This window comes from Amblyomma americanum, chromosome 2 (genome assembly GCF_052857255.1).
Source record: "Amblyomma americanum isolate KBUSLIRL-KWMA chromosome 2, ASM5285725v1, whole genome shotgun sequence".
In the NCBI taxonomy this organism is placed as follows: domain Eukaryota; kingdom Metazoa; phylum Arthropoda; class Arachnida; order Ixodida; family Ixodidae; genus Amblyomma; species Amblyomma americanum.
This window is the reverse complement of record NC_135498.1, coordinates 105,390,454-105,406,971: the sequence shown is the minus strand read 5'-3', so window position 1 is coordinate 105,406,971 and position 16,518 is coordinate 105,390,454. Positions and strand designations below refer to the sequence as shown.

The 16,518-nt window shown below is 45.5% G+C and overlaps 1 protein-coding gene across 1 annotated transcript in view; it reads right to left on the bottom strand.

The window, feature by feature from the left end:
* The window catches only part of LOC144119964 (uncharacterized), a 94,347-nt gene that overhangs the window by 52,997 nt on the left and 24,832 nt on the right, over positions 1-16,518 (bottom strand). Inside the window, exons 9-11 of the mRNA XM_077652460.1 lie at positions 14,612-14,779; positions 8,285-8,347; positions 2,825-2,946 (exon numbers count right to left, since the gene is read on the bottom strand). Of these exons, the coding sequence (XP_077508586.1) occupies positions 2,825-2,946; positions 8,285-8,347; positions 14,612-14,779 (353 nt within the window). The remainder of the gene's footprint in view (positions 1-2,824; positions 2,947-8,284; positions 8,348-14,611; positions 14,780-16,518) is intronic.

The following is a 16,518-nucleotide window of genomic DNA, read 5'->3' as shown; positions in this document are numbered from 1 at the left end:
TTCATGCGGCGTCGCGGGTGCAGCGTCTTCATGGGGCGTGGTCGGTGGAGGATCTGCGGCCTTTAGCTCGTGAGCAACCTCACCTCCAGAGGTTGCTGCCTTTAGTTTCCCCTACGGGGGCTGGGCGACCTTCCTCGTACCGCGGCTGCGCAGCTGCGGCGTGGCGACGCAAAGCGCGAGGTTGACGGCGATGGTGAGCGCGAAAAGCGGTTCGGCGTGTACTCTTCTCGACGCAGGTACTCGTCGATTTCGTGCGGACGTTGTCCTAAGCGTGGTCGTGGGGCGTTAACGGCAAATCCTCGAAGACCGATACGTCGGTACGGGCAGTGACGAAGAATATGGCCGGCCTCACCGCAATGGAAGCACAACGGCCGGTTGTCGGAAGTCCTCCAGGCGTCGCATTTCCTGGGGCTTGAGCGTCGGTCATAGGCTGGGCGGGCGGGGGCTGGGAGGCGGCGTTGTGGAACAATTGGCTCATCTCGGGGAGGACGTGGGGGTTGTCGCTGGGGCTGAGCAGTACTTACTGCAGCGGCGTAGGTCATGGCCTGGGGTTCTGTGGCCGTCGGGGTGCCAAGTGCCTGTTGCACTTCTTCCCGTACCACATCCATCAGAGTCGCTGCTTGTGGCTGTGGGGAAGATGGCAGTAATCGGCGTAGCTCCTCTCGGACGATTTCGCTGATAACTTCCCGCAAGCTGTCGCTGGTGGTGGCCGGCGTGTCCGAACGGATTGCACAGGCAGAGGAAGGGCGATTGTACTGCCGAGCTCGAACGTCGAGGGTATTCTCAATCGTGCGTGCTTCTTGCATAAACTCCTCGACTGTTTTTGGCGGCTGGCGGACGAGGCTTGCAAAGAGTTGTTCTTTTACGCCGCGCATTAAAAACTGAACTTTCTTTTCCTCGGTCATCCCGGGATCGGCGCGGCGAAATAGGCGCTTCATCTCCTCGACGTAACTGCGGTCGGGCTCATTCGGAAGCTGGATCCTGTACTCGAGGAGTCGTTCGGCTCTTTCTTTCCTCACGACACTGGTGAATACCTTCAATAGTTCTCTCTTGAATAGCTCCCATGTCGTAAGGGACGACTCGTAGTTTTCGTACCACGTGCGTGCGGAGCCATCCAATGAGAAAAAAACGTGTCCAATCTTTGCCGCATCATCCCACTTGTTGAATGACGCCACGCGCTCAAATTGGTCCAACCATTCTTCAGGGTCTTCGCCTAGGGATCCATTGAAAGTTGGCGGCACCCGCGGCTGCTGCAGTATGATCGGTGTCGACATCTTCGGTGAGGTTGCGGTGCTCGTAGCCGCGTCTTTTCGCTGTCTGGTGCGGTCCGGCAGTTTCCCGAACTCAGGCTCCTCTCCCTGGAGACGTCGGCTGGCTCGCTGAGCTGCTGGCTCGTCCTCGGGTGCGAAGCGCTCAGGGCTGGCTTCACGACTTGAAGGGGGCGTCCGGAACATGGAAGGCTACCCCGCACCTCCACCAGATGTCACGTAGTGGTGACGGCAGTCGAAGCAGCGATGAAGACGGACGAAAGGGTCTTCTAAAAGAACTGTTTATTGGGCTGACTTGCACCCAAAATGGACTGAATCACTCGGCGGCGGCGAAGCGACAAGCGTGCTCGGCGGTCGTCGAACAGAATGCCCGCCGCTGTCGGCCGTGCTCAATTTAAAGCTGATGGCGAACATTCGAGATAAAGGGCGCAAAGTTACTAGAACATTCCGGAACAACGTAGAATCAGCTTTGCCTGGCTGCGATCAATCGAGATAAATCTAGTCGCGTCTTGCGTCGCAAACAAAGCGATAAGGTGGTGTCGCGGCAGATTTGAAAAACGAACAAACACTGCAAATAAAGGCGGCAATATGAGAAAATCTATCGACTGAAATAAACTGCTGTATACGTGTATTCGCGCTCCCCGAAAAGCTGCCAGATGACGACAGCTGCCTGCTACCATCATTATCAGTTTCCAACATGTACCGCTCTGCAGGTGGGTGCTATCTGTGAGGGTCTTGAAGTTTCGTCCTTGCAGTTTGGTACCGTTTTCATCTGGGTTACACATCTTGAGCCGTCCGTTTTGCCAGTCTCCCTTTTGGCAGCTTTTCCAACCCGGCGACTAAATAGAGCGTCGCTTCACTGTGGGCTCCTGGAATTTTAATGTGTGCTGCGCTGTGTCTGCAGACATTTTTGTTAAACGCTTTAAAGTCACAGCCATCTCGAATGCAAATGAACAGAACAGAAGATGACTACGTTTATAAGAGAGATGACGATGACGGCCTGAGCAGCGGCGACAGTGACGAAGAACCCGAAGCTAACTGGAACTAGACGCTAGATATAGCATCAAACTGTAGTGGACAATACAGGAGTTTACCTCAGAATATCACTTGGAAAACTGAACTGAAAAAAGACGCTTTCGGGTAAGGGCCGCACCATTTCGAGAGAGAAAAAAAAAGCGCGGCCCTTATCTACATATGGCGTCAGTCGAGCAACTCATGTTGGGGCGCTTTTTGGTTTTCTCGCAAGGATTATATCTATCTGAAAGAAACTCGTTTCGGCTTCGGCATCATTTTAGGCTTCAGTCTGGACGTGATTTCATCAAGATGTCCGACTAATCAAAGCAAGAATTAGAACTAAGCCCATTTATGCTCACGGCCTTCTCATTGTGAGGCCATCCATAACTGTTCACGGCTACGCTATATGTGACAATGAACAAGAGCTGTTATTTAATCGATGGTCACACTGCGCAAAACCGTTTTTGTCGCACGACTGGGTTTGTAGCCTAACAAACTATTTCCGTCCCCTGTTCCAGCCGGCGCGTAAAATGCTCACTTACAGATTGTTAAATGTAGCGGCGTAGGAGAGAACAGCGTCGTACATGATGCGTATTTTTCCTTCGGAGTCGTCGTACATGGAGATGAAGTCGGCAAAAGCCGCGATTTGCTCTCTAATGGAGTCCTGAAAACGAAAGCACGGGAAACAATGAGAGTCACCCGCCGTCAACAACGACCTTTCCCCGAGTCTACAAGGCAAGGAGTATAGCGTTCTAGTAGCTTTTCATAGCGTAGCCTTCGTTTTAGAACCAAGCCTATAGGTGACGCCTACTTCGACACAATGCTTCCAATGCACTCAAGTTCAGTGCTTGTGCAAGGTCATCGGCGGGCGTCCGGCTCCGGCTGTTCGCACAGGCGAAATTGCGCCTTTACCCTGGGTCTCCCACTGGTGCACAAGACATTGGCAATTCTCGCCTGAGCGAAGAACAAGCTGACTCCGGCTCTACAGCCATTCACTCAGTCGCGAAAGTCCTGGAAGCTCAGCCTTATTTCGTGCTGCAGAGCGTCGACACTTAAACCACCGCCAACTACAATTCTTTGTTTTGAGGCGTGATTTCACGCCGAAAACAGCTCCTTAATCTGACTGACTACCAACAAAAATACTCCCTCCCCCTTCGCCCTCTTCTTTTATAACCGTCAGTACAGCAGCTACACTTCGAGAATGCAGTCGGAAGGATAGCAACATCATGTCAAGATAAAGGAGCGGATTATAAAAACAAAACAACTAAAGCGGTCGCTTATTTTAACATATAAGATGGAGTTTCTTTTTTCTATTTATGATCCCTGGGCTTTTTCCTGAATTTTTCAAATTGTAAACTGCGGGATAGACACCACATTATTCAAGACTAAGCGTATTTACTGATTTTTCGCTTACCCGAGAGGAGCCAGGTAATGAAAACTAAAAGAAAGGCTGCCAGAGGCCCCTGCCTCCAGTATAAAGACAAAACATCAAAGACAAAATTAGACTGCACGCAACTGGTAATTTCAATGCTGTGACCATATAAGCAGCAAAGTGCATGACAATTTCATGAGCCATACGCCTTGTCCAACCTGCATATAAAGATTTTGACTCAGATTATACCCATTAAAGGCGCTCAAAGAGGCTCTAATAAAGTTGCGGTGTGCCTGGGATGTTAAAAGACGCCGCTTCATAAATATTGCCCAGAAAAAAAAAATAAATCCGTTTTGTAGAAACTGCGTTATCTATAGCCAAACCTTAAATTCAGCGTCTTCGAGCCTTTTTCTCTCCTCTTGTCACTTCTTTGCTCCCTGGAAGGGCAACACTCCTGCTGCGTGTAGGAGTGTGTTATTTGGCTCAAGTGCTCATGACAACACATTGCAGTGATTGCGCGGAAGGTGCTTCAAAGCCCTTTAATGTACGCACTCCAGGCACAAATAAAACACATATTACACACTTGCAGGCATTAAATGGTGCACTAATATCTGCCGCACACTTCTAAAAAACTATGAAACTCTCAAACCGCACTGTTGAAAGTGTGGAGATGCACAATTTTTCGTTTCTCCTTTTTCTTTGGAATGGTATGTATGACATTAATAAACATGGCTGACCACATAGAATTCGGTTAATTGTGCTTGGCGTATAAATTACAATTAAATTTCTTCTGTCGTGTTGCTTCGTTTTGGGCTTCAGCAACCGAACGATGATTGCGACGTCGCAAGTAGGTTTATCGTGTGAGGCACTCAAAAAGAGCGATGTTAAAGTTGTTTGTTTACTCGATGTCACCATAGCTGGATGGAGGAAATCAAAGCTACAAAGCAGCATTGCGTTGTAGTTTCTGCATGCCTCAAGCGAACTCGAACCTACTTCTAACATCCCAGTCACCGAAACTGCATGGGAGAAAACTAAATAAATTATAACTTATTTACCGGTAGTAAACGATTTCCAATTGGTGCTCTATGTTTACTAATGGCTTGATCATCGTTCCAAGCAAATAAAACAACAAAAGACTTTTTGAGTATACACTAATGGTTTCCAGCGTACACGAGGGAAGGAAAACTTAGGAGAGCCCCTCGCTATCTGAGCTGCACGTCAAAAAGTGTGCCGGAAGTCACGCGTTTTTGCGCAGACTACTGGAAGTATTTGGCCGACGGGGCAGCAGTTAGTAACGTTGTGTGCAGCAGCGTCGTCTGCTGCATTGTCTGCTGAGCATGCGCAGAGACGGCGGCCAACAAAAGGAGCCCTCCGCCCGGCTTCACGAAATGTGACGTAACAGCCTCCCCTTAATTACTTCCTGCCTACGTGACTGCATACAACAGGAAGCTTAGAGGATAGGCTCATGGAACACAAAAAGAAAAATAATCGCGATGCCTGCTGTTTTCACAAGTTTTCGCGTGTTAACACCTCCTTTGTTTCGCGAACGTGCTATGAGAGCACTTAAAATTTTCCAGTTTCTCTACATTACTAACTGCAGTGCTTCAAAGAGAAGAATTTGTTTCCGGTAGTTCGCACTTACGAGGTACCCTCTTTGCCAAAAGTTTAGAGCCCGTGTGGTTTCCTTGCGAGCCACATCCGCCTAGCAATTAATGCATCCTTAGTGATAAAAATCTACTGAAGATACGAAGATTGTTGGTACTGCCCCCTCCAACTGGTACGACTTCCACGAATGCTGCGGGAGCCCCAGTGCACGACTTAGAAGCAAACCTTAACTCTGGCGCGCTCAAGACGACGTCCGGTGCCAATGGTTGGAGCATTCAAGCATTCCGGTGAGGGCTACAGCCATCGAAATCTAACTGAATAAAGTTGTTCCTCCTCCTATTCCTCCTGGGAGCGCTTTACTTTTGACAAACGCTGCACGTTCAGCTTTCACACCGACAGCAGTACACGCCCCGTGCATCGCCTATACGCCCTTAGCATTGCAATGGCTGCGCTACCTGTCAGCAGCGACGCGAAACGCTCACGGGGCTGCCGACGTCCGCTGTCCTCGTTTTTATTGCCGATTTTCGTGGCCTGGACATGGAATTCGCGTTTTGCATGAAAATTTAAGAGTTCTACAGTGACAATTCGATGGTATGAAGCGTGTCTTTAATGTTAAGGAAATCCTCGGCTTGCGGTACTCGCTACGCGCACTGAGTCATCTTGCGAAAGCAAGGAGAGCAGGGGGCCCTTTCGGCGATATATGGCGCCAGCGCACGGTGATAGAACTTGAGGGGCCAAGACGGTGTCTCCCACCACAGCAAAACAGTTTGTAAACTAACTTCGGGTGCAAATTAAAAGTTTTTGCTGATAATGCCTCAGCCATTTTGATGAGTGCACTTAACGCGGTAGTCTGGTATACATGAGCCTGATGCCTGCGGGTATGCAGAGTCTGGTCGCGCTAGATGCAGGGCTGACTCAGCCCGACCCGACCGCATTTATATGAACTTGAGTCACTGGATAAGTAGCTCTATTTCACTAGATAAGATGAAACTTATCCTGTAACTCTAGCCCCTACTAAAGTCCTTCTATCTTTCGCATCTACAGGCGATGCATGGGTAAAAATATTCCACATTTCTGATTTACAAAAGTGTATACGACAACAGGTAGAAAACGTCACTTCTGCGATTTCATGAAATTGCCACATTTGGATCCGTCCAGAGCAGAACATAAATATTTGTGGAACCTGATCTTCTCTTCATAAACTGTATGCAAACTTTTCTGTTTAACGCAAAGAACTTCCTTGGTCATTGGAATTTAGCAGCTAAAAAGTCGCACAGGTTGTTAAAATTGTGTTCCGAGTGGTAACTCGGCGCTGAAATGTACCTCCAATATTCATCGATCCTTTTTACTACGGACAGGGAGAATTCATTCGTCCAGACAGGCGTTTTTTTTTTTACGTAGGCGCTGAAAACTGCCGGGATTCAATAATCGCAAAATAAACGGCAAACTGTGAATCGCATCTATAGAAAAATTACCATGCCGACTTTTCTAATTTCTCTGAAATACCTTCAGTACCTTGTAATCCTCGAGCTACGATAATGCGTTGTATTATTTGTTTTAAAGTACAAAATTATGTTCAACGCAAACGATATTCCTTTTTTTTTCTATTTGTCCGTTGAAAAAAAGAGATGATTACGAATCGACTCACACTGACTGCATGTGGTTGCGTATAGTTACTTCACTGGCCGAATTTCAGAAAATGCTTTGAAAGCATGTTTTTATGTGTTAAAAAAATGAATAAGTTTGCTTGCTCGCGAGGTTTCTATAATGTTGGCCACACTGTAATATACACAGGGTGTTTCCAAAATTTTTCTAAATAGAATTTTTCAAGTAGAGAGAAGATATTTGCTGCGTAGTAATGCTGGTGGACGTCGAAAAACCGGCGAATCGTGTTAACTAGTAAAGTGATGAACTCAATTCTAATAGTTAACTTTTTAGTTTTTACCGACAGCCGCCTGACTGCAATTAGAGATTTCTAACCGGCCATTAGTTAAGCTGTATTAGTTTGTTGGGGTACTTGCGTCACGGAGTGTCGCGATTTGATTGACGCTGCTTTGCGCCCTACTGCAAGCACGCGGTTTTCGAGTGGCGCTAGAAATGACCCATATGATGCAAGAGGGGCCGAGGAGAGGGCGGAGGCCAAGATGGACCCAAAATTCTGTTTATTCACCGTCCTTCTTTCTAACCAACCACTGTCCGCACGTAGAACATCACATACATATCAACCAGGTCTGTACTATCCGTGTGCGCTGCAATCGGTGTGCGAGGTACGGTGCTTTGAAAGCCTGGGCCTCCAGAGCATAGAGCGAGGCATATGGTTGACGCCGAACCAGAGAAGCACTTGACAGCTGAACAAAGGCAGCATTATCCGAATCACTTGAAACATTTTTGCTTGCTTTGCATCCCTGCTTGTGATAATAGTGCATGTAATGTCTTCTCGTGTGAATCGTCGGCGGCGGTCCCTTGTCTTCTCTGGTAATTGCACAGCAGTTTTGTTAACTATGCGCAGGCCTCGCGTCTGATGTACCTTGTTGTATCTTTTCTTCTATTTATTTTCCTCTCATAATCCATTGTATACCACGTGCGTACCTGTTTGCTAATGCACTGTACTCCTCTCATTCCTGCTTTGGCCGCTAAAAGGCGGCTTGCAGTATTGTAAATTAAATTAAATAAATAAATAAATTATGCGCAAGAAGATGGCCGAACGCATCTCAGTATTTGAAGAAAGGCGGACTAACGCTGCCTTATAAACTCTAGGCCGAAACTGATTCAAAGTTGCCAGCGTGTATGGCATATCCTAGAACATGCGATGAAGTCCCCCTCAAAGGCGGGTCTACAAGACAGTTCCTAGAGGCTCTCTGATGCGTCGTACGTGTCATGTAGCAGGTCGCAAATTTTTTATTCGTTACTTCTTACCTGCATTAATTTTGCACCTGTGTGCCGTTTCGTTTGTTGTCTTGCGCGTGGTGATAAATTTTGAACGTGATAGAAAGCAGATGCACGCAGTAAAACTCAGTGTACTTACATTCATGGCGTAGTGTACCTGCGTTAAATTGCAGGGCTCCACTAATTCCAGGGGTATTGATCCCTGTGCGTAATAAAAAGTGGAACAGGAATAAGTACCCTGTCGTTAGAACGTTAGCTTCATGTACACTGCTTGACGAGAAGACAGGAAATGAACCACAGCGTGCGCACGTATTCCTTTTTATTTATCCGTGCATCACAAAATGACATAAAATGTATCCACTGCAGTAGCTTTGCAGCTATGTTGTTCGGCTCATAGCCCGAGGTCGCGGGAGCGAATCCCGGTCATGGCGGCCGTGTTTTGATGGAGGCCAATGCGAAAACGCCCAAGCGCTATGTGATGTCAATGCACGGTAAAGAACCCCATGTTGTCGAAATTAAGCTTGAAATGAAGCTTGTCAGCAGCGACAGCTCGTGGAATCAACTGCTAAACGAGGAATCCTGCTTGTTAGAGTTTCCGTGCTGTTTCTTCTGCTGACATAAGCCATTGTGGAAAACTTCGGACGTGGTGCCGGCTCCGCACAAAGCCCTGCCGGCAGTGCCACGCTGCAACCCCCGAAGCCCTGATCATCTCGCATCGTCGCTTCAACGAACTCTGCCAACGCATGCGCAGTTAGCACACTGCGGGGACCTATATAACTGGGCATCTCCCTGCTTGGTGTTCATTCGGCAGCGGTGGCAGCTCGTGGAATCAACTGCTAATCGAGGAAACCTGCTTGTTACAAATTGTTTACGAAGTACTCTTATTATTTTATCAACAATTAACCAACAATGTTGCTGCTGCTGCCGCTGCCATAGCCTCACCCTGCAATTGCTCCTTCTGCGATTGGTTGTTGTTGTATCTGTGCTTTGTGCTAAGGTTTTTAGTGTCAGCTATGTCTTCTAATTGCTTCTCATGTCCGTTGCCCATTCGCTTAGAGGAAGGATCGGGGCCAGTGCAGTGCTCAGAATGTTCCAGCGAGTACCACTTCGGCAAGTTCGCTGGCGTAACCGAGAAATCCTTTGAGGGAAAAATCGAAACCGCCGAGGCTACTTGGAGATGCCCAACATGCAGAAGCGCTGCGACACGCGTTGAAGTTGAAACCGATGTTCTCATGGTCATTAATCAAAAGCTCGAAAGCCTCCTGCGCTTGCCGAAAAAATCAGTGACATAGAAAAATACATTCAGTTCATGCCAGGAAAGTTCGATGAATTCGAGCAGAAGATAACACGACAGGACACAGAAATAAATGCACTCATAAAGCGGGTGGCTGAACTGGAAGAGAAGGACTTAGTTCGCGCTACAGTAGAAGTTTATCTCGAGAAACAAATAAATGACCTAAATTTCCCAGTAGGGGCTTAATCTGGAAGTACATGGTGGTCCTGTTCTCGCAGGCGAGAATCTGTTATCTCTGAATCGGATCGCTGACACGTTTCAAGTCCCTCAGCTCACTGGCGTTGACGTCGCATCAGCTCACCACCTGCCAACCAGGAAAGATAGAATCCCCGGAATTATTATCCGGTTTACCAAGCAAGATACAAAGGACGCAAGACTTCAGAAAAGGAACGCTCTGAAGGAAAGTGAACCAAACGTTTTAATTCAGGAAAACCTAACTCTCTACCACAGCGAACTACTTCGGGACGTGAAAGTTAAGGCAAAGGAAAAAGGCTATAATTTTGTTCGGTATGTAAACGGAAAAGTCTGGTTCGAAAGACCAGCGGTGCAGTTGCCATCGTTATTAAGAGCAAAGCTGGCCTGATACTCGCTACTATTTTTCCAGTGATGTGGATCAAGTGGTGTCAGATTTTCCGGCGACCTCTTACATATGTATTCACCTGAATATTAGGTCTGTGAAAAACGAAGTATTTTGCCTAGAAGAACTTTTTGCCAGTTTTTCCTTTGAATTCTCTACAATAATGCTAACCGAGACGTGGAGCACAAATGACTGTGATGTTTTCAGGTTAAATAATTATACGACATATTATGCGAACGCACATGTCCGCGCCGGTGGTGTTGCATTACTGCTTCAGGACGACGTTGAAGGTGACTTACTTGAACCATACACTTTAATTACCCCAGATTATGAATTTTTTTCAATTTGTACACAAAGTGATGTGTTCTTTGTGTGTTATCGTCCTTTTAACGGTAATATTCCACCATTTTTAGAGTTTTATGACATGTTCCTGGCATTTGTTGTTCAGTGCCACAAGGCGAAAACCTTAATAGGTTGTGGTGACTTCAATATTGACATGATTAATCCCAACCCATCTGCTAGAGACATTAATATGACTGTTATTTCTAATGGCATTGTTAACCTGATTAATACACCAACAAAAGTCACAAGTGAAGGCCATTCAGGTATCGATTTAATTATTACTAGCTCTATGCAGCTGAATGTTTTTTCTGTCGTTTTATATTGCTGTATTAGTGGCCATCTTCTGGTGTTTTCTTGAATTGAGAAGGCTACTACAATAGGAAGTAAGTTCACATCAATCGCACACCAAGCCATTACAGAAGTATCGTTGAAATCCTTTGGTGATGCGCTCATGAAAGTAGATTGGAGTAAAATAGCTGAGCTTCATGACGCAAATGCAGCCTATAATACGCTTGTCGATTCCTTTAAACAGATATATCACGACTGATTTCCTCTCGCAACCCATGCGAAAAGACGCAGAGTCCACAAGCCATGGGTAAGTGTCAAAACTTCGCAAAGAAATACAAATGAAAGACAAGCTTTATAGAAAAATTTTGTGCATCCGGAAGGTAGAGGACCTTGCGTTATTTAAGAAGTATAGGAATAAACTGACTAAAAAACTACGATCTGCACGAACAGCCTATCATGTGTCACTTCTAGAGGTTAAGAATGCTCGACATGGTGTACTATGGTCGAGATTGAATACGCTTCTGCAGCGGGACAGTTCACGCACTGCATTAACAAAATTCAATATTGATGGAAAGGAAGTTCCTGGTGTTGAACTGCCTAATGTATTTAATACTTTTTTAACGGACTTGGCTACTCGTGCTGCCGGATCTGACGCTTGCAAATATGTTCATATTCGGAATGATGAAATAATTTTTTGCACCCAGTCACGGAAGGCAAAGTAGTGTCTTTGATAAAAAATCTTAACAATAGCAGTAGCTGTGACATTGATGATATTCAAATACGGCCAGTCAAGCATCTGGCTGATATAATCGCTCCCATTCTTGCTCATATATTTAGCGTATGTTTAGAAACTGCAGTTTTTCCGGTAAAAATGCAAATAGCCAAAGTAGAGCTTTACAAAAAGGGAGATCGCAATGCCCTTGCCAACTACAGACCGATCTCTGTTTTACCAGTGTTTTCGAAAGCCTTTGAAAAAATACTCCTCCTAAGAATGTCAAATTTCATCGATAAATTTAACTTGGTAACACCATTTCAGTTTGGTTTCGGCAAAAACAAATCAACTGAACTTGCATTACTCCAACAAAAGGATTATATTATAAAGCAACTTGAAAACAAACGTGTGTAAACAAAGGGTCATTGGTGTATTTGTAGACTTCTCAAAGGCTTTTGACCTGGTAAATCAAAAAATCTAGCTAAATAAATTACTGATATGGTATCCGAAGAAAAGCGCTATCACTGTTAAGTTCCTATTTGTCGTTTATACAGCAAGTGGTATTCATAGATGGTATACGGTCTGAACTAAGGCTGCTCTTCTGCGGTGTCCCCCAAGGCAGTACGATAGGGCCTCTACTCTTCAATATTTACCTAAACGATATTGTCAACATTAGCGATAATACGAAGTTTTTCACCTATGCCGATGATACGAGCGTATTTTTTTCAGGTCAAAATGTTCATGAACTTATCAAACAATGCAAAGCCACAATGAAAGCTCTTGAGGTCTGGTCTACAGTTAACCTGATGCAAATAAACGAGAGCAAGACCAAATCTGTCATATTCATAGCAGAAATAGTGGAGCAGTTTAAATGCCTCGGGGTTATATTTTCTGTCAGTATGTCATGGGAAAATCCTGTAAATTTTGTCTTGAAAACAAATAGCTTCAATTACTGGTGTAATAGGTCGTCTAAAATACATACTTCCCACAACAACTAAGATGTTCCTATACAATTCAATATTCAACTCGCATTTAAGCTACTGCCATTTAGTGTGAGGTGCTACAACATTCACTAACCTTGACAGTATTCATTTAATGCAAAAGAGATATCTCCGAAATACATATAATTCCCCGTTCCGACATCCAAGTGCAACTTTCTTTTGTCATTCAAGAGTCATTAAAGCACATGATCTTTATAAATATCGCCTTAGTGTCACTTTGAAAGCAGAAATCAAGAATAATATAAGAAATCTTAAGAATTAAGCAGAACTAAAGAAAAAAGAACCGATGTATATAACAAGATATAACGAAGAATGGACAGTGCCGGCACCCCGACTAAATATTGCTAAAGAATGCCTGCAATTCACTCTTCCATCTCTTCTAAACAGGTATATCCAGATTAATTTTGATTTGTTTTCGAGTTCACGTCGAGAACTTCATCATTTGTTTTTCAATAATGTGGGTTAAGTTTCATTATTTATACATATTGCAGTTTCGTGTATTCTTTCATGTTTCTTTGATTTGCTAGTTTTTTAAAATTGTATAAACTCTTATGTTGCCTCCCTGCTGATCATTAGGATCGTAGACTCGTCAAGATACCCAAGGGCAGCTTTTTTCTACGATTCCTCCATCTGTATTGTTAGATGGGAAATAAACTTTGAAACCTTATCCTAAGGCGTTCCTTACATCTCATTGGCAGCTTCGAGATCCATGATTTGGGCCAGCATGAACTTTGGGACACAAACGAAAAGAGACAGTGTGTTCCGTGTTCCACGTGTCTCCTTTCGTTTGTGTCCCAAAGTTCATGCTGGCTCAAATCATGGATTCATACCAACTGGCCCAGAAAAATGCCATTTTGCAGCTTCGAGATGTTATAGCCCCCATGTTGCCACCGGATAGGTTAGATAGCATTAGCAGCAAAGTTAAAATCAGCTAGCAATCCCGACCTCGGACCAAGCAGCACGTCTGTTTCGCCTGTCATTGGTCCCAAAGGCTTCGAAAGTTGAGTTCACGGTAACCACGCTGTGAGCTGATCTGTATTACTCAGGGTGCCAATTTCAGCTTCCATTTCTGCTTCATGCAGTATTCAGTGATTGCTCAAACTGCAGACCGAAGTGCCATTTCCATCCAATTTACAAGCTCTAAAGTAGTAGGTTGAGCACAATAGGAAGCACTACAGAGAAGAAACAGACATGTGCCTATGGCAGCAAATACGTTTTTGTGTAGAGAGCAGGCGGCGGTTCAGACAACCTCTCTTCAGACTTTCAACGTCCACATGAAGGTTACTGGCGTTAATGATGGATCAAGTTGAAAATACGCTTCTATAGAATTCCAAGTGGAGCTGAGGGATAAATATCTTAATTACATTGCGCGTGCACAATCACTGATTATAGATCATAACGCAGAATTCACCAACGGGCTCTGAGTGACTTCTCGAGTTTTTGTATATATGGCGTATTCACAGAGCCTCGAACTCAATACAGTACAAGCGGCAACATGGCATCTTAAACTGCACGCACAAATGAACTGAAAAATGCGCGACCAGTGCGTCGTTCTATTATCAAGTGGTGCATTGGTTCTGCAAACGATCGTTCCGCTTTCGCTGTCACGTCAAATTTTTACGCACTGGATGAAGCTGGACTTTGGCATAAATAACAGGCGCGCAGCGTCTCGCCAACCAGAAACAAAAGACTTGGCGTGCCTTCGAGAACTTCGAACAGTATAGAATGAGGCTTTACAGCTACGTCTTTAACCCCGCACTGTTATCAACAGCATGATTTGCAAAGCAGTGGCGGCCCCTCCTAGTCTTTATTAGAAACGAGTAGAGCAGCGCTTGTCAGTTATTTCCCTCCGCTGCTGTCCGCTCTCCATATAGCAATAAACTTGTCTCAGATGAAGCACCAACTAGCCTCAGTCCTTCACACTTCGCCTTCCTGCACACCCCGATGTTGCGAAGATGCGGTGGCACTGATGTCGGTCGCATGGCAGCCATCAACCATGCGACTTAACGAGAGTTACGCTTACGTGCGTCCTACCAGCGAACCACGAATTAACTTTAAGGAGATGTAAAACAAACGCCACGCACCCGCTAAAATAAGTATCTCCAGTTTCTGAGCAGAGCGACGCCGTCAGCGTGCTTTAGTTTACGGACATGAAGGAGCTCTATGATGAGCGCGCACCGGCACGCCAGCGACGCGATCTCTATGCACTGCAGGAGACACGCAGGCGACGAAAGAGGCTCGGTGCAGCGTACCAGTCCAAGCAATTGTTCGGCCTCTCCAAGGGATAGCGCCAGTCCCTCGCTGATCCGCAGCTCCGGACTTATGCCCCGCAACACGTCCTTGATGAAGTCTATCGCGTAGATGGCGGCTGATCGAGTTGAGGCGAACTCGGGGGGCATGAGTGACCTCTCTCGTCCTAGCTGCGAGTCAGTATCGCAGCCAAGGTCAAAAGAGCACAGTGAACCTGGTCCCGCCGCAAAGGAAGCGGTGTACGGCACTGAACCGCTCACTCGGCTTCCGCTCCATCAAAGTAAAGGCTCCTCTCGCCAAAAATAACTGTAGAGCACGCGGTATTTGATGCCGCCAGTACTGTGCATGGCCGCACACGCAAACATTTCGCTTTCACACTATGTGAGAAAGCGTTAATGTTCGCCTTGACGCACTTCCGTGAAACACACACACATATTTTAACGCTAATGACAGTGTTCCGGTACAAGTTTCACAACAGCAGTTATGACTCAGGGGACTTTTTTTTCTTCATCTCGATATACAAAACGCACCACAACGCGGCGTGCTAAAGCTCAATGCTCAGCCTGGGAGCGGAGCCAGAATATCCAGAGAAACCATAATATATAACTCTAAAGCGCAAAACACGAACGGAAAACTAATTCCGCTAGGGAGTAAAATCAACTATGCATTCCATGTACAACACGAAATGCAGGCAGCATACAACTGAATGAAAAGCTTTTATCCCAACGCGATATATGAGACAGATACTGCGCCATTTCCTTTCCACCAAAAACCAATTATTATTATTATTATTAACGCGATACAATACCACATAAAACTGAAACCAAACAAGTGCGCTGAAAAACATTGGAATATTAGACCATAGGTCCCGGTGAATGTTTTCTTACAGATAAGGTAATCTCACCAATGGTCGCCGAAATTTATTTCACCCGCTTAAGAGCGGACGCAGCTTTCAGCAATTTTTCGTTTATTTCACGCATTTGCATGATTTTTTTGCATATTAAAATAATTTTGTGACTACTCTCACAAAATTCAACTGCTTTATCTCCAAACGATTGTTTTCTGATAAGTGTGTTTCGTCTGAACCTTGTGAAAAGGCTGCAGATTGAAGAAAATATGGCAGAAGACAGGTTGAACATTCATTGCTTTTCTACTGGAATGCTATAGGTTAATACATTGTTATATATTTTGTACTCAGAGCACAACTTTTGGTTTTGAATTTTCGCTTTTCCAAGTCAATTGACGTATATAGAGCAAGAAGAAAATTTCATGCACGAAATTTAAAATTCACAGACTTGAAAAACAAACAATGTTGGGCCTTTCACCTGCACTATGGCCCTAGGAATGCAACAAATCAAACGTGGGGGGGGGGGGGGGGGGGAGTCAAAATAGATTAAACAGCCACGAATAAATCTGCTCCGCAAGGTGAGTATCTTTTCAGTAAACCAGAACGAAAAAAACGCCCATTGTTGGAGCGTTTCTCCTCCACAGTGCAGATCCCCCTGGCGCACGAGAAAACAAATTTTCTACAGTACTTCCCGGTTGATTTCAGCGGTAAACCGTCAGGACAGCAACACCCCTCCTTCCAATGATATACCATTCGCAGTGATTCTATTGTTGGTAGACGTGCCTATGCGGCTTTGAAATGGGCACCTACTTGGCAAGAGGCCAAGGAGACGTAAGACAATCACAGTGTGCCTGAGCACTGAGGCCCTAATCCTTCCTTGACCGCAAGAGGCGCACCGTTGCAGTAGGTCGCTATATCCTCTTCATCACGCTCTTTAGGCTACCAGCCTGAATTGCCCGACTTCCCTCCGCCCTTCCCCCTGGCCCCGTACCGATAGCGGCCAACCAAAAGCCGGGACCGCCAATTGGTGGCACGCGTTAAGAATGTCAGTTCTATACAGTG